This window comes from Petaurus breviceps, unplaced genomic scaffold (assembly GCF_028583685.1).
Source record: "Petaurus breviceps papuanus isolate PSGF00001 unplaced genomic scaffold, PetGlider_PUasm1.0 87918, whole genome shotgun sequence".
NCBI lineage: Eukaryota > Metazoa > Chordata > Mammalia > Diprotodontia > Petauridae > Petaurus > Petaurus breviceps.
The window spans coordinates 2,144-15,244 of record NW_027186880.1 but is presented as its reverse complement, the minus strand read 5'-3'; the positions used below and the strand labels follow the sequence as shown (position 1 = coordinate 15,244).

General features: G+C 49.2%; 1 protein-coding gene across 2 annotated transcripts; it reads left to right on the top strand.

Moving 5' to 3' along the window:
• The first annotated feature begins 6,529 nt into the window (after positions 1–6,529).
• FGF17 (fibroblast growth factor 17) lies at positions 6,530–12,769 on the top strand. Of its 2 annotated transcripts, none has more exons than XM_069107182.1 (5): positions 6,530–6,564; positions 6,772–6,811; positions 10,835–10,979; positions 11,360–11,466; positions 12,476–12,769. In XM_069107182.1, exons 1-5 carry the CDS (start codon positions 6,530–6,532, stop codon positions 12,767–12,769), a joined length of 621 nt encoding a protein of 206 aa, XP_068963283.1. The 2 variants fall into 2 exon arrangements, with proteins under 2 accessions (XP_068963283.1, XP_068963282.1); XM_069107181.1 differs by having other exon boundaries at positions 10,802–10,979.
• Positions 12,770–13,101: the final 332 nt, after the last annotated feature.

Below are 13,101 nucleotides of genomic sequence, written 5' to 3'. Positions count from 1 at the left end.
ATGCCGAGAAGGACAGTGAGGACAATGCCGAGAAGGACAGTGAGGACAATGCTGAGGACGACAGTGAGGACGATGATGATTCTTCTTCTTCTTCTCCTCCTTCTTCCTCTTCCTCTAATGATTCTAATGAGATCTCCCTGGAGGAGATCATCCCACCTAAGCCAGCCAAGCGCCCGGCCTCCCACAGTCAGACTGGTGTAGCAAAGGTGAGAGCAGAGCTGCTGGGCAGTGTCTGGGGCGGGGGCTCACACCTTGGTCCTGCCTCATTACAGCCAGTCTATAGGGCCATCGGTCTCCCTGGATAAGACCGTGTGGAAGGAGCATTGGCTCTTCTGTCCCCACCTGTGTGACACCGAACAAGTCCACAAACACGTAGCGTCCATAGATCAGAGTAAAGGGGCTACCCAGAACTTGAAAGTCCCAGCATCCCATCTAAAGGCCTCATGTAGTGGGCAGAGTTGTTGAACTCGGGGAAGTTGCAGGACCACTTTTGACCCTGACAAGCTGTGTGACCTGAAGTAGAACCTCTCGGAGCCTCTTTCCTCACCTGTAAAATGAAAGTGTTGGCCTCGATGGCATCCAAAGTCCCTTCCAACCCCCCATTCTATAACCTGTGCCCAGTGGGATCCTTGAGAACAAGGTGTACTGCCATCAGATACCCAGAGATGGAAGGAGCTGAGCATCTGGTCCATTGTTTTAGAGTGGTCTTGGCTAGAGGCCAGAGTCCATCCTGGCCACTGCTCTTTTCTTTAACTACAGAAAAAGAAGCTGGAGGAAGAGCAGAGGTGAGTCCAGAGGGGTTAGAGTCTAGGAAGGAGTGTTCTCCCTTACCTTGCCCACTCCTCCAAAAGTTCACTTCTCCTCCCTTGCCCCTAACTGTCCAAAGTTCAGTCCTTCCTGACTCTGGGCGTCAAGAGGTACCAGTATGAGACCCCATTCTCTCTCCTTAGAGTCCCATGCCCGAGAAGCCTTGAAATGAAGGTAAGAACCAAAGGAGAAGATGGAAAGGGTTATATGAAGGTGGGGCCCAACGATCTGAGGTGGGGAACACGAAGCCCTTTTTTTCCCAACAGGCCAAAGGCAAGAAGGAAAGGACCACACCCAGGAAATAAAGGCAATCTGCAAGAAAGGTAGTAAAGGTGAGTGAGGTGTAAAGCCTGACCAAAAGGGAATGAATGAGAGATGCCTAGGTTTCCCCCAAGGTCTGATGCTGGGCTGAGTTATGTCCTCAAGGAAGATGTTTGTGGAAAAATAGAAAAATGTCATCCCCCTGTTTCTTTCCCTAGCCACCACAGAGGCTTAAGGTGTGGCTGGGAGTGGGATGCCCCCAGAGGCTGGACTACTGTGGAACTGCCCTTCTCTGCCACTGGCTCTCTTTGGTTTTTTACAGGATCAAGAAAGAGGAGAACGGGAACTGGGAGAAAAAAAAATAAAAATTTCTTTTTTTCTGGAACTCTGGCTGCTTGGGCTATTTTCCCCTCTGCAGTTGGTCACCCCTCCTGGCTGGTCACCGCCTACCACTTCATGCAGTTGACCTGGACCTCCAGTAGAGGTCAGGTCTGTGCTACTGAAATGCTGAATCAAGCAGCTCTTCTGCCCAGCCCCTGCTCCAAATTCTTAGCAATACCTTGTGACCACTTTTCCTTCCCTTGAAGCCCCCTGTGGGGGAGGCAGAGCAGTCTCTGCAGCTGACCCCTAGCCCTCACCATTCTCCATTTCCCACTTTCCCAAACTCTCCTCCCTTTCTTCTGGAATTCCTCATTTAGAGGACTTTTTTTGTCTTTTTCATTAACTCTGCCCCCTCCCTACCCTTGTACCTCCACCAGCCCTGATTTCATCCCCATTTTCCCCAGTAGACATCCAGTGAGCCCAGATCTCTTCTTCCCAACCCTTCACTAACAGAGACTGAGTGAATAAGAGGCTAGGTTTTCCCCATGCTTACTTCGTGGCATTCATGATTAATACAACAGAGAGACATCTTGTAGATGCCAGGTTCTGTGCCAAAACTCAAAGATCTATAAAAGGTGGCTAGCTAGCTTACAGACCCAGGGCCCTGAAATGGGAGTGAAAAGCCAAGGGGGTGGTGTAGATGAGGCCTACAGCAGGCCCAAGGAGAGTCAGGTGAGAATGGGATGGGGTAGCTTAAGAAGTTTTGAGGGGGCAAGGATAATTGGAGAAGGGTTAGTTTCTGGAGAGGGAAGGAAGAGGGTATACCTGCTAATGAATGAAGAGAGACAAGAATATAAAAATTGTGTTAGAAGAAAGAGTTTCTCTCTTAACCAGGCTTAATTTCCAGGTTAAATCTTAGGTTCTACTTTCCTACTTATCCCTACACACAGGGACACCTATATTTCACACCTAGATTTCTGGACAAGGAAGAAACTGAAGCAAAGGGGCTGGAGAGGTCTCTCCACCCTCTCAATCTAACCACTAAAGTATCACATGAAACGCACCTATACCCTTGCCCCTGTACCTATGAATGCAGACATAAGCAGACTTGTAAAAGAGTGGGCCCCAGCTAAACTAGGCTTCTCCCCCTCCTTTCCAAACCAGAACAGTTCTGAATAGGGGGACACAATAGGGGATTAGGGAGCCATGGGGGCCCCATTGTGCACCATTGACCTGGTCTTGGTGCTGGCCAGAGTGAGGATTTGCTGCATGGCCCCATTGCTGGGAAGCAAAGCCGAATACAATAACCAGGCCAGGTGTGTGGGGAGATGTATGTAGGGGGAAAGATTGGATAAAAACTTAAGGGATGTCCTTAGGTGTATGGAGAAGGGCTGGAACCTACGTGCTTGGCATTCCCTTTCAACGTGAGAAACCAACAAGGAAAATTGCGGTGGGGGGGGGGGGGGGGAGGGTGACTATGGGATGATGATTGCCTTATTACCTGATATGTAATGGTCTATAGTGGCTGAAGCACTGTCCAGTTTGATTCTTATAACAACACCTTGAAGGAAGTAGGAAAGGGATGGATGATCAGCCTACATTTCAGTGATGAAGAAACAGGCTCAGGATAGGAAAATGTCCAAGAAATATGTATTAAATCTGTGGCTGAGCTGGGACTAGAACTCTGATGTTCTAGTTCCCGAGTCTGGATTTCTTCATAGAGAATACATGTTCTCTGGTTGATCTCTCTGTGGCTGGTGGGATTCGGGTTCAGAGGAGGGGAAAGTCAAGAACTGAACATAAAATGGATTGCCAGAGAACTGAAGAGTGGCTTCTTTGATTTTTCCCTCTTTTCTTAGCTCAGATATTTTTTGGTGGGTCTGAGCAGAGAGTCCTGTGTGAGATAGTAGGAAGACTTTGTGGCTATGGGGGATGGATGTTACAGTGAAGTCTTGTTAGCAAATCTCTCAACTTCTGTGTTGGGGGGACAAGTAGGTGTGAGACAGCTCCTGCTGGGGGGGGTGCGGTGTTGAACTTGACACTAGAGACTAACCAATACCAAGGTCACTTTTCACTTCTGTCACCTCTCGGCCCCCCCTGCAAGTGTAAATGAATCTGTCCCTTCTGCCCACTTCATACAGGGGGGATGAACATAACCCTACATTGAGGAAAAGTAAGGCAACACTGACAAAACAGGTAGTCTTCTGGGCATTTATATATTTTTAAATTTTCATTATAGCATAGAATCTGAGGGTAGAGCTGCAAGAAGCTTTAAAGTTCACCCAGAATAGTGCTGAAGCCTAATAAAGGGCTACCCAAGATCACAAAGTGAATAGCAGACCCAGAAGTAGAACCCACATACCCTGAGGCAGAGGGTGACACAATGGACAGAGTGCTGGGGCCTGGAAGTAGAAAGACCCTGGGCAAGTCAGGTAACATCTTGGGCTCAGTTTCTTCATCTGCAAGATGGGGGTGATAATTGCACCTATTTCCTGAACCTGTGACTAGCCAGCCAGATGGGGTGACCGATTAGAGAGGGGAAAATAGTCCAAGAAGCCAGAGTTCCAGAAAAAAAATTACTTTTATTTTATTTTTCTCCCAGTTCCCGTTCTCCTCTTTCTTGGTCCTCTAAGGCTGTGGTAATGAGATCATATTTGTAAAAAGCACTTAGCACAGTGACTGGCATGTAGTAAGGGCTCCACAAATGTTTGTTCCATTCCACTCCCCTTCCCTTGACTTCAAGTCTTGTGTACTTTCCACTGTACAATATTACCTGGGCCACACTACCTTTCTTTCCACTCTTCCTGACCTTTGTGTATGGGAGGGACAGAAGAGGAAGGAGGACAAGCCCGGGGTAGAGATGGGAAGGGAGGACTACAGCCCTTCAAAGATGAGCTAAGGTGAGAAGATTGTGGAGACCCAGGGTTGGCTAGAGGGCAAAGCACTGGCTGTGGGCACCCCCTTCATGGAGAGGAGCCTTGTCCATGGGTTCACAGACCTTGGATCTCTCCCACTAACTGATCAGTCAATGGGAATGGACTAGAAACAGGCAGGGACTGCTACCCTGCCATTTTCTTGATCAGTATCCTGACTTCTCAGTCCTCATTTCTTCTCACCCATTCCTGTTCACTGTGAAGAAAAGTAACTTCTCCCCACCTCAAGGGAAGAGAAAGGGAGCAGGGAGAGAAGGAAATGTATACAAGGAATATAGTATTGTATACTCAGAGAATTTGAGCTACTAATCCTCCAGGCCAGGAAAAACCACAGACAGGAGCTGACAAAGCTCATGGTACCTGTACCCTATGTCCAGTGTTCCCCCATACTGCTCTCGAAAGTCACTGGTGAGCCTTAGAGCACTGAACTCAAACCAGAGTTTCAGTATCTGTTGACAGCCAACTGTCACAACTGTGACCTTTGCTTCTCTGAGATGTAAGATGAGGAATTCCGACTAAAAGCCCTTTGAGCTTCAAAACTTTTTCTGTGATTTTTAAGAAACTCCCTGGGTATTGCAAGCACATACATAAACACTCCATGACTAGGGAAAAATGACTAGAAAGATCCTCCAGCCTTCCCTATTAAGATAGTAAAGCAGGGATGTTACTGACAGCTTTGGGGCTTCAAGGAGATGAGAGAATGCCAAAGGTGAAAGAAAGCTTCCTTCTTCCCAACCTCACATAAATAAATAAATTCATTTCCTCCTCTCTGCCCTTTCTGGCTGAATTTGGAAGAACCCCAGGAGACAGGATGCAAAAATATCCTGAACCTGGGGTTCAAGTATGAAGGTAACTTCCCCCAACCCTGAGGCTTTCCCTCACTTAGACATATACACACTCACATATAAACTCAGACACACATACACACTCACACATACTCATTCACACACACACTCACATAGCTGGGTGTCACTGGGATTACTATGCTAAAATTCAGCTCCAAGAAGTTGACGATCAAGTTTCCCTAGCCCCCATTTTCCATCATCTCAAAAAATTTAACAAATATCTTCTGAGCATCTATTCTATACTAGGCACGATATAAAATATGCAGGGAACAATATACAAAAAAAGCCTTCAATGAGCTACTAAAAGGAGAAGGACCAAACCAGAGAGCAGTACAACAGGGAATAGAATAAAGCATCCAATGGAGTAATATCCTGTCACCTTGCAAAGGGACATTGAAGAAGGTGGTCGTTGGCTCTCACGCAGCTAGCTTAGAAGAAAAGGTTACCAGCCCTATGCCCACCCCCACTATCTCAGGAACCGCCACCACTCTATCTCCAGTTCTCCCTCTGAACTCCACTCCTAGCTGACCCTGGAGAAGTCCTTGTCCCAAGGTAGTGGCACTGACCCCAGCCACAAAACCCAGAAGGCATTAAGGACCCCACCCCCAGACCCAAATTGGAGCACCTGCTGCCACTCAGGCCAGAGTTAACCCCTTCCTCCCCTGTGGGCAGACCTTGGTGGAAGTGGGAGAGAGAAGGGGAGGCAGGGACAAGGGAAGCCGTAGAAGTGACTGGCTTAGAGCCATGCCCACTCCCCACACTCACCCCCCCCCAAAGTTTCTTCCTTTAAAGGTTTTAAAGGATTCCACACACACAGGGTAAAAAAAGTTGGGGGAAGATGCCCACCCTGTCCCTGACTCAGCCTCAACTTACTGTTCAGAGAGACTGAGACACAATGTGGGGAAAAGGAGGAGTTGACTCTATTCTGGATCCGTGGGAAAGACAAGAATGATGGAAGCTAAAGGGGCTAGCCTGCTTACCAGGAAGGCTTTACTGGTTGCAACCTCTGGATAGCCCGGCAGAAAAGAGAGAGATGAGAAAAAGAGAAAGAGAGAAGCCCCCCTCACCCACCTAAGTTCCTCCTCCCTCTTTTACCCCCACCCCCAAGTCTGGAGTTTTGCAGTCACACTGAGACTGGAAGGTGGACAGATCACACCTCTGCTCTCCCTGTGACTCCCTCCTCCTCCTCCTCCCCTTCCTCCTCCTCCTTCTCCTTCTCCTCCTCTCCCCCCCCCCCCCCCCTTGAGGACCTGTGGTTCGAAGCTCTTTGGTTGTTCTGGGACTCTACTTCAGGGGCTGTCCACATCTGCTACTGAGTTTTGGGGGGAGAGGGGGCATCCTCCCCAAGAAATCTCTCCAATGATGGGAGCCTCCTGTCTCCTGGCAAACCTCACTCTGTAAGTCTATGTGTGCTGACTTGAGTTTTGTTACCATTTCCAGCCTTGACGGAGGTTTGATCTTACCGGGACTCCAGGGCTGCCCACTCTGACTAGATGGGAGGATGCTTGTATGTGTGTGTGTGTGTGTGTGTGTGTGTGTGTGTGTGTGTCTGTGTCTGTGTAAGCAGCAACCAAACCCTGGATTTGTTTTCTTTCTCTATGCAGATGTTTTCAGCTCCTGATCCTCTGCTGCTGCCAAACCCAGGTAGGCTAGAGTTCCCCACTATCTTTTTTTCTTCTTTACCCCAAATCTGGCTGCTCTGTGCGGGGAAGGGAGGATGGCAGAGTATTATGTGGTATCTGACCCAACTGGGGACGCTGTATGGTTTAATATCATGCAACATGATGGAGTGGACAGGGAGGGTAAGGAGGACGGTCCCTCTTGAGTTCCCCTGATTTCTCCTCTTCTCTACCTCCACCTGACCCCACCTGCCTCAGTTGTCGTCCTCTTTTTGTCTCATTTCTTTATCTGAGTCTTCCATAATTTTAAGGGGAATCCAAGACAGAAAGGCAAAAGCCTGGGGTGGGGGGAGATGAATGTGGCAAGATGCCCCCTTTGCAACAGCTGCCCAAGGAGATTGCTTTCATTTTGGAAACCAATTTTGTGGGCTCCCCCCCCCCGAATATGACATAGGTAGGCCCGGGGCCAATATCACCAATGGAACATGTTCCTGCTTATCCTAGAGAGAGGCATCAATGAAATGTCCAGGGCAGGTTGAGGGACTCTCGGCCCACAGAGCAATAGGCATCAAACCCAAAGCAGTTTGGTTGGGACTGCATCCAGAATTGTTTTACACAAATGCTCCCTCCATCACCTCCACCACCACCTCCACCACCTCTAGCCTGACCATAGGTCTCCTGCCTATTCCACCTCCCCCCACCCCAAGCTTCAACCCCTTCTCGATGCTGGGTCCTTTTTTGTGATCCTCCATAAAAGTGCAACTATTAAAATGCACTGGTCCAGAACCGTGCCGGAGAGCTGGCCTGCCTAGCGTTCCCAAGGCTGAGGCTGGGGGCTTCTCTTCACATCCAGTTGGGACTTTTTTTGAAGGTAAATGCCTTTTCTCTGGGAGAGGGAAAGGGGCTGCCTTTGAAGCAGTGGGGGGGTGGGAGAGAGAGACAACCCCCCCCTTTTTTTCTTTCCCCCTTTTGCTCCAACCCCATTCCAGGCCTTTTGCTTCACACATCCAAGGAGAGTGAGAAGAAAGCCTCGGCCTGACTGTAGGGGGGGCTGGGGGTGGGACCCAACCTGTTCTGGAAGGGGAATTAGCACAATGGTGCGGAGGGACTGGGCGTTTATTGCCCGGCCTGAGGCCCCATTCAGTTGGAAGGGAAGGTGGCAAAGCCCTCCTTTTCCCCCTTGAAGTGCCCCCGCTCCCCCTGTGGGGGGAGGTAAGCAGGCCGGACTATAGCCATGCTTGAGGGGCTGCCTGACAAGCAGCTGTCTGAGGCGGGTAGAAGGGGAGGTTCCCCCCACAGCAGGGGCATTAAAGAGCTGGGCAAGGTCCCACGGGGAGAGCGGTTTGTGGGCTGTGGGCCGTGGGGGCGTGGGGCTGCCTTTGTGCAGGGCTGGGGGTGGGGGGGGCTGGGGCTGATGGCCCCTCCCTCTGCTTCTGACCTGGAACGGACAGGGAGAATAAGGCTGCCTGCCAAGAGGGGCGGAGGGACCTGAACCTGAGCCAGGAGGCTTGAGGGGTTCAGGGAGAAGGGGCCAGCCCTAAGCCAGGGCCTGATCCCAGACAGTCAGCCTCAGTTCTCATAGAACAGGAGTGCTGAGTTTTCTCGTTGCCCTGGTGGCCTCCTGGTCATTTACCTGGTCGACCTGGCAGGGTGGAGATTGCTGTGAGAGCAGCAGTGAGGAGTTGGGGTTGGCAGGGTTAGAACTAAGAAGTACTTGCTGTTAGGTACTAGCCCAGGGGCAGAAGCAAATTGAGGAAGAGAAGAGGGGTGACCTGAGCCTCAGGAAATAGCATTATTCCTCAGCCTCCCTTTGACAAATTCCCAAATAGAAGATCGAAGAGGGCCTTCCAAGAGATTGTTCCTCTCTCAGTGACTCTATACAAATGATTGGGATTAGGGCAAAATGGGGGAAAGGGGAAGAGGAGGGGGAGAGCATAGGCGCTGGAGCTGTGACTTTGCTGGCAATGGGGGATTCTGGGTAAGGAAACTTCTTTTACCAGTGCAAGTAGGCATCGTCTAGGTAACATATTCTAGAGAGCTGTCTAGAGTAAAGTCACTTGTCCAGGGTCTGAGTCAGTATGAGTCAGGGGTGGGACTTGAACCCAGCTCCAAGGCAAATTCTTGATACTATGCTGCCTCTAGAGGATTAGCTAAAGTCAGGAAACTGAGCAGAGAGGATGTTGGAACACAGCTGAGCCAAGCTTACCAGAACCCAAATCTAGGTGGGAGGAGGGCAGATGGAATTTGGGGAAAAGCCATGTTTGGGTACCTTGAAGAGGGAGGGAAAATGCTTTGCCTTGGGAATTTTGATAGATATTTATATATAAAACTTGGGAGTTTATGTCTATATAAATATATATAGAATGTGTATATATATGTACATACATACACACATGCATTTAAAACAAGAGCCAGCAAATAAATGGACCAAGAACACAGTGGAAGATGACTTACAGAACAGGGAAGAGATAGGAAGACAAGTGTTCTTCATATATGTGTATATATATACATACACAGATGTTAACATCATTTTCTAAATAAGTAAATGGAGACCCAAAGAGAAGGTACTTGCCCTTGGTCATACAAACAGTCCCAAGCAGGAAATGAACTCAAGCCGTACTACATTCATGCTTTTACCTTTCACAACTCCCCCCACCCCCAATTTCCACATGCCCATGTCCCTCCCTGGGCTCCAGCTGTCCAGAAGTAGCAAGGCAGTACCCCTGGCCAGCCTCCAGCTGTGAGAGAGGGTCAAGTAGTGGTAACTTTGTGGCCCCAAATATCTGCACATAGGTGGGAGCAGCGAAGGCAATTGGAGTTGGCAACATTCTTTGGCTGCTGCTGCTCCTCCTTCCAAACCAACAGGGCACCTAGACCCTAAAGTCTAGGGTAGCAACAGGACCTTTGCCAAGTTCAGTGAATAGAGACCAGCTCACAGGAGACTGAAGTCAAGTGGACCAGCCATGTTTCAGGATACCCAGGTCAGCTCTTTAGAAACGCACCTCCTTCTACAGATGATTGTTTAAAATAGAGGTTCTTAACCTTTTTGGGGAGTATGCCCCTGTGGCAGTCTGGTGAAGCCTATGAACTCCTAAGAATAATACTTTCAAATAATTGAAAATGCTAGATTTTACTTAGAGGTTACTGAAAATAAAGATGTAATTGTTTTTTCCATCCAAGTTAGTGGACCCTCTATTTACAGATCTTTTTGGGAGCCCATGAATCCTAAGTTAACATCCCCTAGTTTAAAATATCCCAATGGCTTGGTTAGAAGACGAAGAGACCCTCATAAGGCCCACCAGGATCCGCTCTGTTGATTTTTCCTACCCCTTGCCAGGGATTTCGAAGCATGTAACAAGCTTAATTTCTATTAATGGATGTTATGTGGGAGAGGAGGGAGGAGAGGAGTTTCATCTTCATGGTAGATAGGGCTAAATCTGCTGATTCCCGGTTCTCAACTCTACCTCCATTCCCATATCTGAATTATATCTTTTCTCTTTCTTTCATTTGTTTTCCCATTCTCCATCTCTCTACCTCCATGTGGCTTGACAGAAGCTGCCAGGAGCAGGGACCTAGAAGTAATATTCCCTTTGTAGCCATGGAAAGTGGGAGGCAGGAGACCTGAGCTCTATTCCCAGTTCTAACATTAATTCACTGCGTGACTTTAGGCAAATCATTTACCTTCTCTGGGCCCATATTTACTTGTCTAAAAAATGAAGAGGTTAAGTTAGATTTCCCCCCTCCAACCCTAGAAAGAATAGAAATGAGAGAAGAGAGGGTGTAGTGTCCTTGGTCAACCACTGAATGGAACGTATGGAGCATGGAATCTTCTGTTCTTCCCTTTCTCAGGCTTTTGAGCACATGCTTACATGTTCCTCAGAGTTCCTGCTCCACCCTTTACCTTCTTGTCCCCACCAAGACCAACCTCACCCTTTACCCCTTCTCCTTTGGGGTGGGCCAGTAGTGGTGTTGCCCAAAGCAAATTGACACTATTTTTCCCTTGGTAATTGCAAAGGGGGAGAATCACGCGTCTCCTAATTTTAACCAGTATGTGAGGGACCAGGGTGCCATGACTGACCAGCTGAGCCGGCGGCAGATTCGAGAATACCAGCTCTACAGCCGGACCAGCGGCAAGCATGTTCAGGTCACTGGGCGCCGCATCTCCGCCACTGCTGAGGACGGCAACAAGTTTGGTGAGACCCAATCCATTTTTCCCCAGCCCTACCCCGGCCTCCTCAATCTTGACAAGGGATATACCAAATGTCATTTGGGTAACAATGACCTCTGCTGAGGGTGAGCTGGAAGGGATTAAATACTCACACTGAGAAGGGATGGGGGTGGTTGGGGAGAGTGAACCTGGCTCTGGGGTTGTGGCCGATCATGTAATGAAAAACAAAGATAGATAAATACTTGCCCAAATCTAGCTTCCTCGAAAGTAGTTGCTTCCCTCCTCCCTGCCCATTGCACTATGAGGGGTGGAGGGCCCAGGCCGGCAGCCCCGATGGACGGATCTCTCTCTCTCTCCCTCCCTTCTTCTCTGCACCTCCAACCTAAACCCCAACCTCCAAAACAGCCAAGCTCATAGTGGAGACAGATACATTTGGCAGCCGGGTTCGCATCAAGGGGGCTGAAAGTGAGAAATACATCTGCATGAGCAAGAGGGGAAAACTCATTGGGAAGGTGAGGCCTTGGTGGGAAAAAGGGTTCATGGGTGGGAGTGAAAACTGAGTTTTATGACACAGGTGTCTGTGCAGGGTGGGATGGGCAAGGTTGGAGTGGATCCTCTATGGCATCCCTCCTCCCTCTGCTGGCCACCTGGGGTCAGCACACCTTGGTGTGCATGGCCCTGGGAACAGCAGGAGGTAGGGATCCATGAACACCTGTTATTCCATCTTTCTCCAATTCCCACTTTACTTTTGACCACCCTCTTGTTTCTCCTTTGGACCCTTAAATGAGCAATCCCATCCCTTCCCTGAGTCTCACTAAGTAAACTTATCTCCCCCACCCGTCTGAGAGTGGTTCCAAAGAGAGGCCCTATGTTTATATATCTCCCCTAGTGTTAATAAATTGTCTTTATTGAGTATCTACTATATGGGTTCTGTGAGGTGAGTGATGGAGGGTAAAGAAAGGATATGATTAAGTATCTGCATGTGTAAACTAGACAAGATCTGGATATTAGGTCCTTTCTGTACTTTCCTTTTAACACCCAGGACTTAAAATGATTATAAAAATGAACAGCTAAGTGCTATCTTATATATAATTTTCTGGCATTTAAAACATGTGCATCTTCTTAAAAAAAACATATTTTTAAAAAGTGTCTTTCATTGCATCCTTCTGAGTGCTGGGCCCAAGATGCTAGCCTACCCCTGCCCAAAAGCTGCAGGAATATTCAAGGGGACAATCTGTATTGACTAAGTACAGCAAGACTGTAGGGAAGGAACTTAAAACTTCAAAAGGATCCTCTGAACCCCCACAACAACCTCCCTGTTGGAAATCAGTGGGTGATGGCTCCCCTCTCCTTCTTACCCCATTTCTAAGAACACACTCCACAAAGGCGGCTGGAATAATCGCTAGGCTGTGGGGGCTAAAGGCAGAGTTTCCAAAGGGCTGCACCCATGGCATCCCTCTAGAGATATAACTAACTTCACTGGGAACCCCACCCAGAACCCCTCTTTTCCTCCTCCCTCAGCCCAGCGGGAAGAGCAAAGACTGCGTGTTTACAGAGATTGTGCTGGAGAATAACTACACAGCCTTCCAGAACGCCCGCCATGAGGGCTGGTTCATGGCTTTCACCCGCCAAGGCCGTCCCAGGCAGGCCTCCCGCAGCCGGCAGAACCAGCGGGAGGCCCACTTCATTAAACGTCTCTACCAGGGTCAGCTGCAGTTCCCCAACCACGGGGAAAGGCAAAAGCAGTTTGAGTTTGTGGGATCAGCACCAACCCGCCGGACCAAGCGCACCCGGCGGCCCCAGCCCCTCACGTAGTCGGGGGAAAGAGGGGGCACCCTGGCCCAGAACCAACCCTCCCACCCCAGTTCCTGTAACAAGGACTGGGGTGAGGGAGGGGAGGTCACCCCCATCAGACTCACAGAGGAGCCCCATGGACCATGAGGGACTCAAGAGCTCCTCCTTTTGAAAGGGGACAGGACAGCAGAAAATGGGGGCGTCCTGGGGCTTGGGGAAAACCACCAAGAAGGTGACATCCCCCAGATCCCATATGGAATGGAAAGAGAGAGGAGGGGAGGGAAGAAGAGAAAGTTGGGGGCAGACGAGAGAGAGAGAGAGAGAGAGAGAGAGAGAGAGAGAGAGAGAGAGAG

What these genes read in the sequence shown, in the direction of transcription:
- FGF17 (XM_069107181.1), top strand. Translation starts at nt 6,530, where the DNA reads ATGGGAGCCTCCTGTCTCCTGGCAAACCTCACTCT. An exon ending in CTCCTGGCAAACCTCACTCT is followed by an intron (nt 6,565 to 6,771) that starts GTAAGTCTATGT and finishes TTCTCTATGCAG; the next exon opens with ATGTTTTCAGCTCCTGATCC. An exon ending in TCTGCTGCTGCCAAACCCAG is followed by an intron (nt 6,812 to 10,801) that starts GTAGGCTAGAGT and finishes GTAATTGCAAAG; the next exon opens with GGGGAGAATCACGCGTCTCC.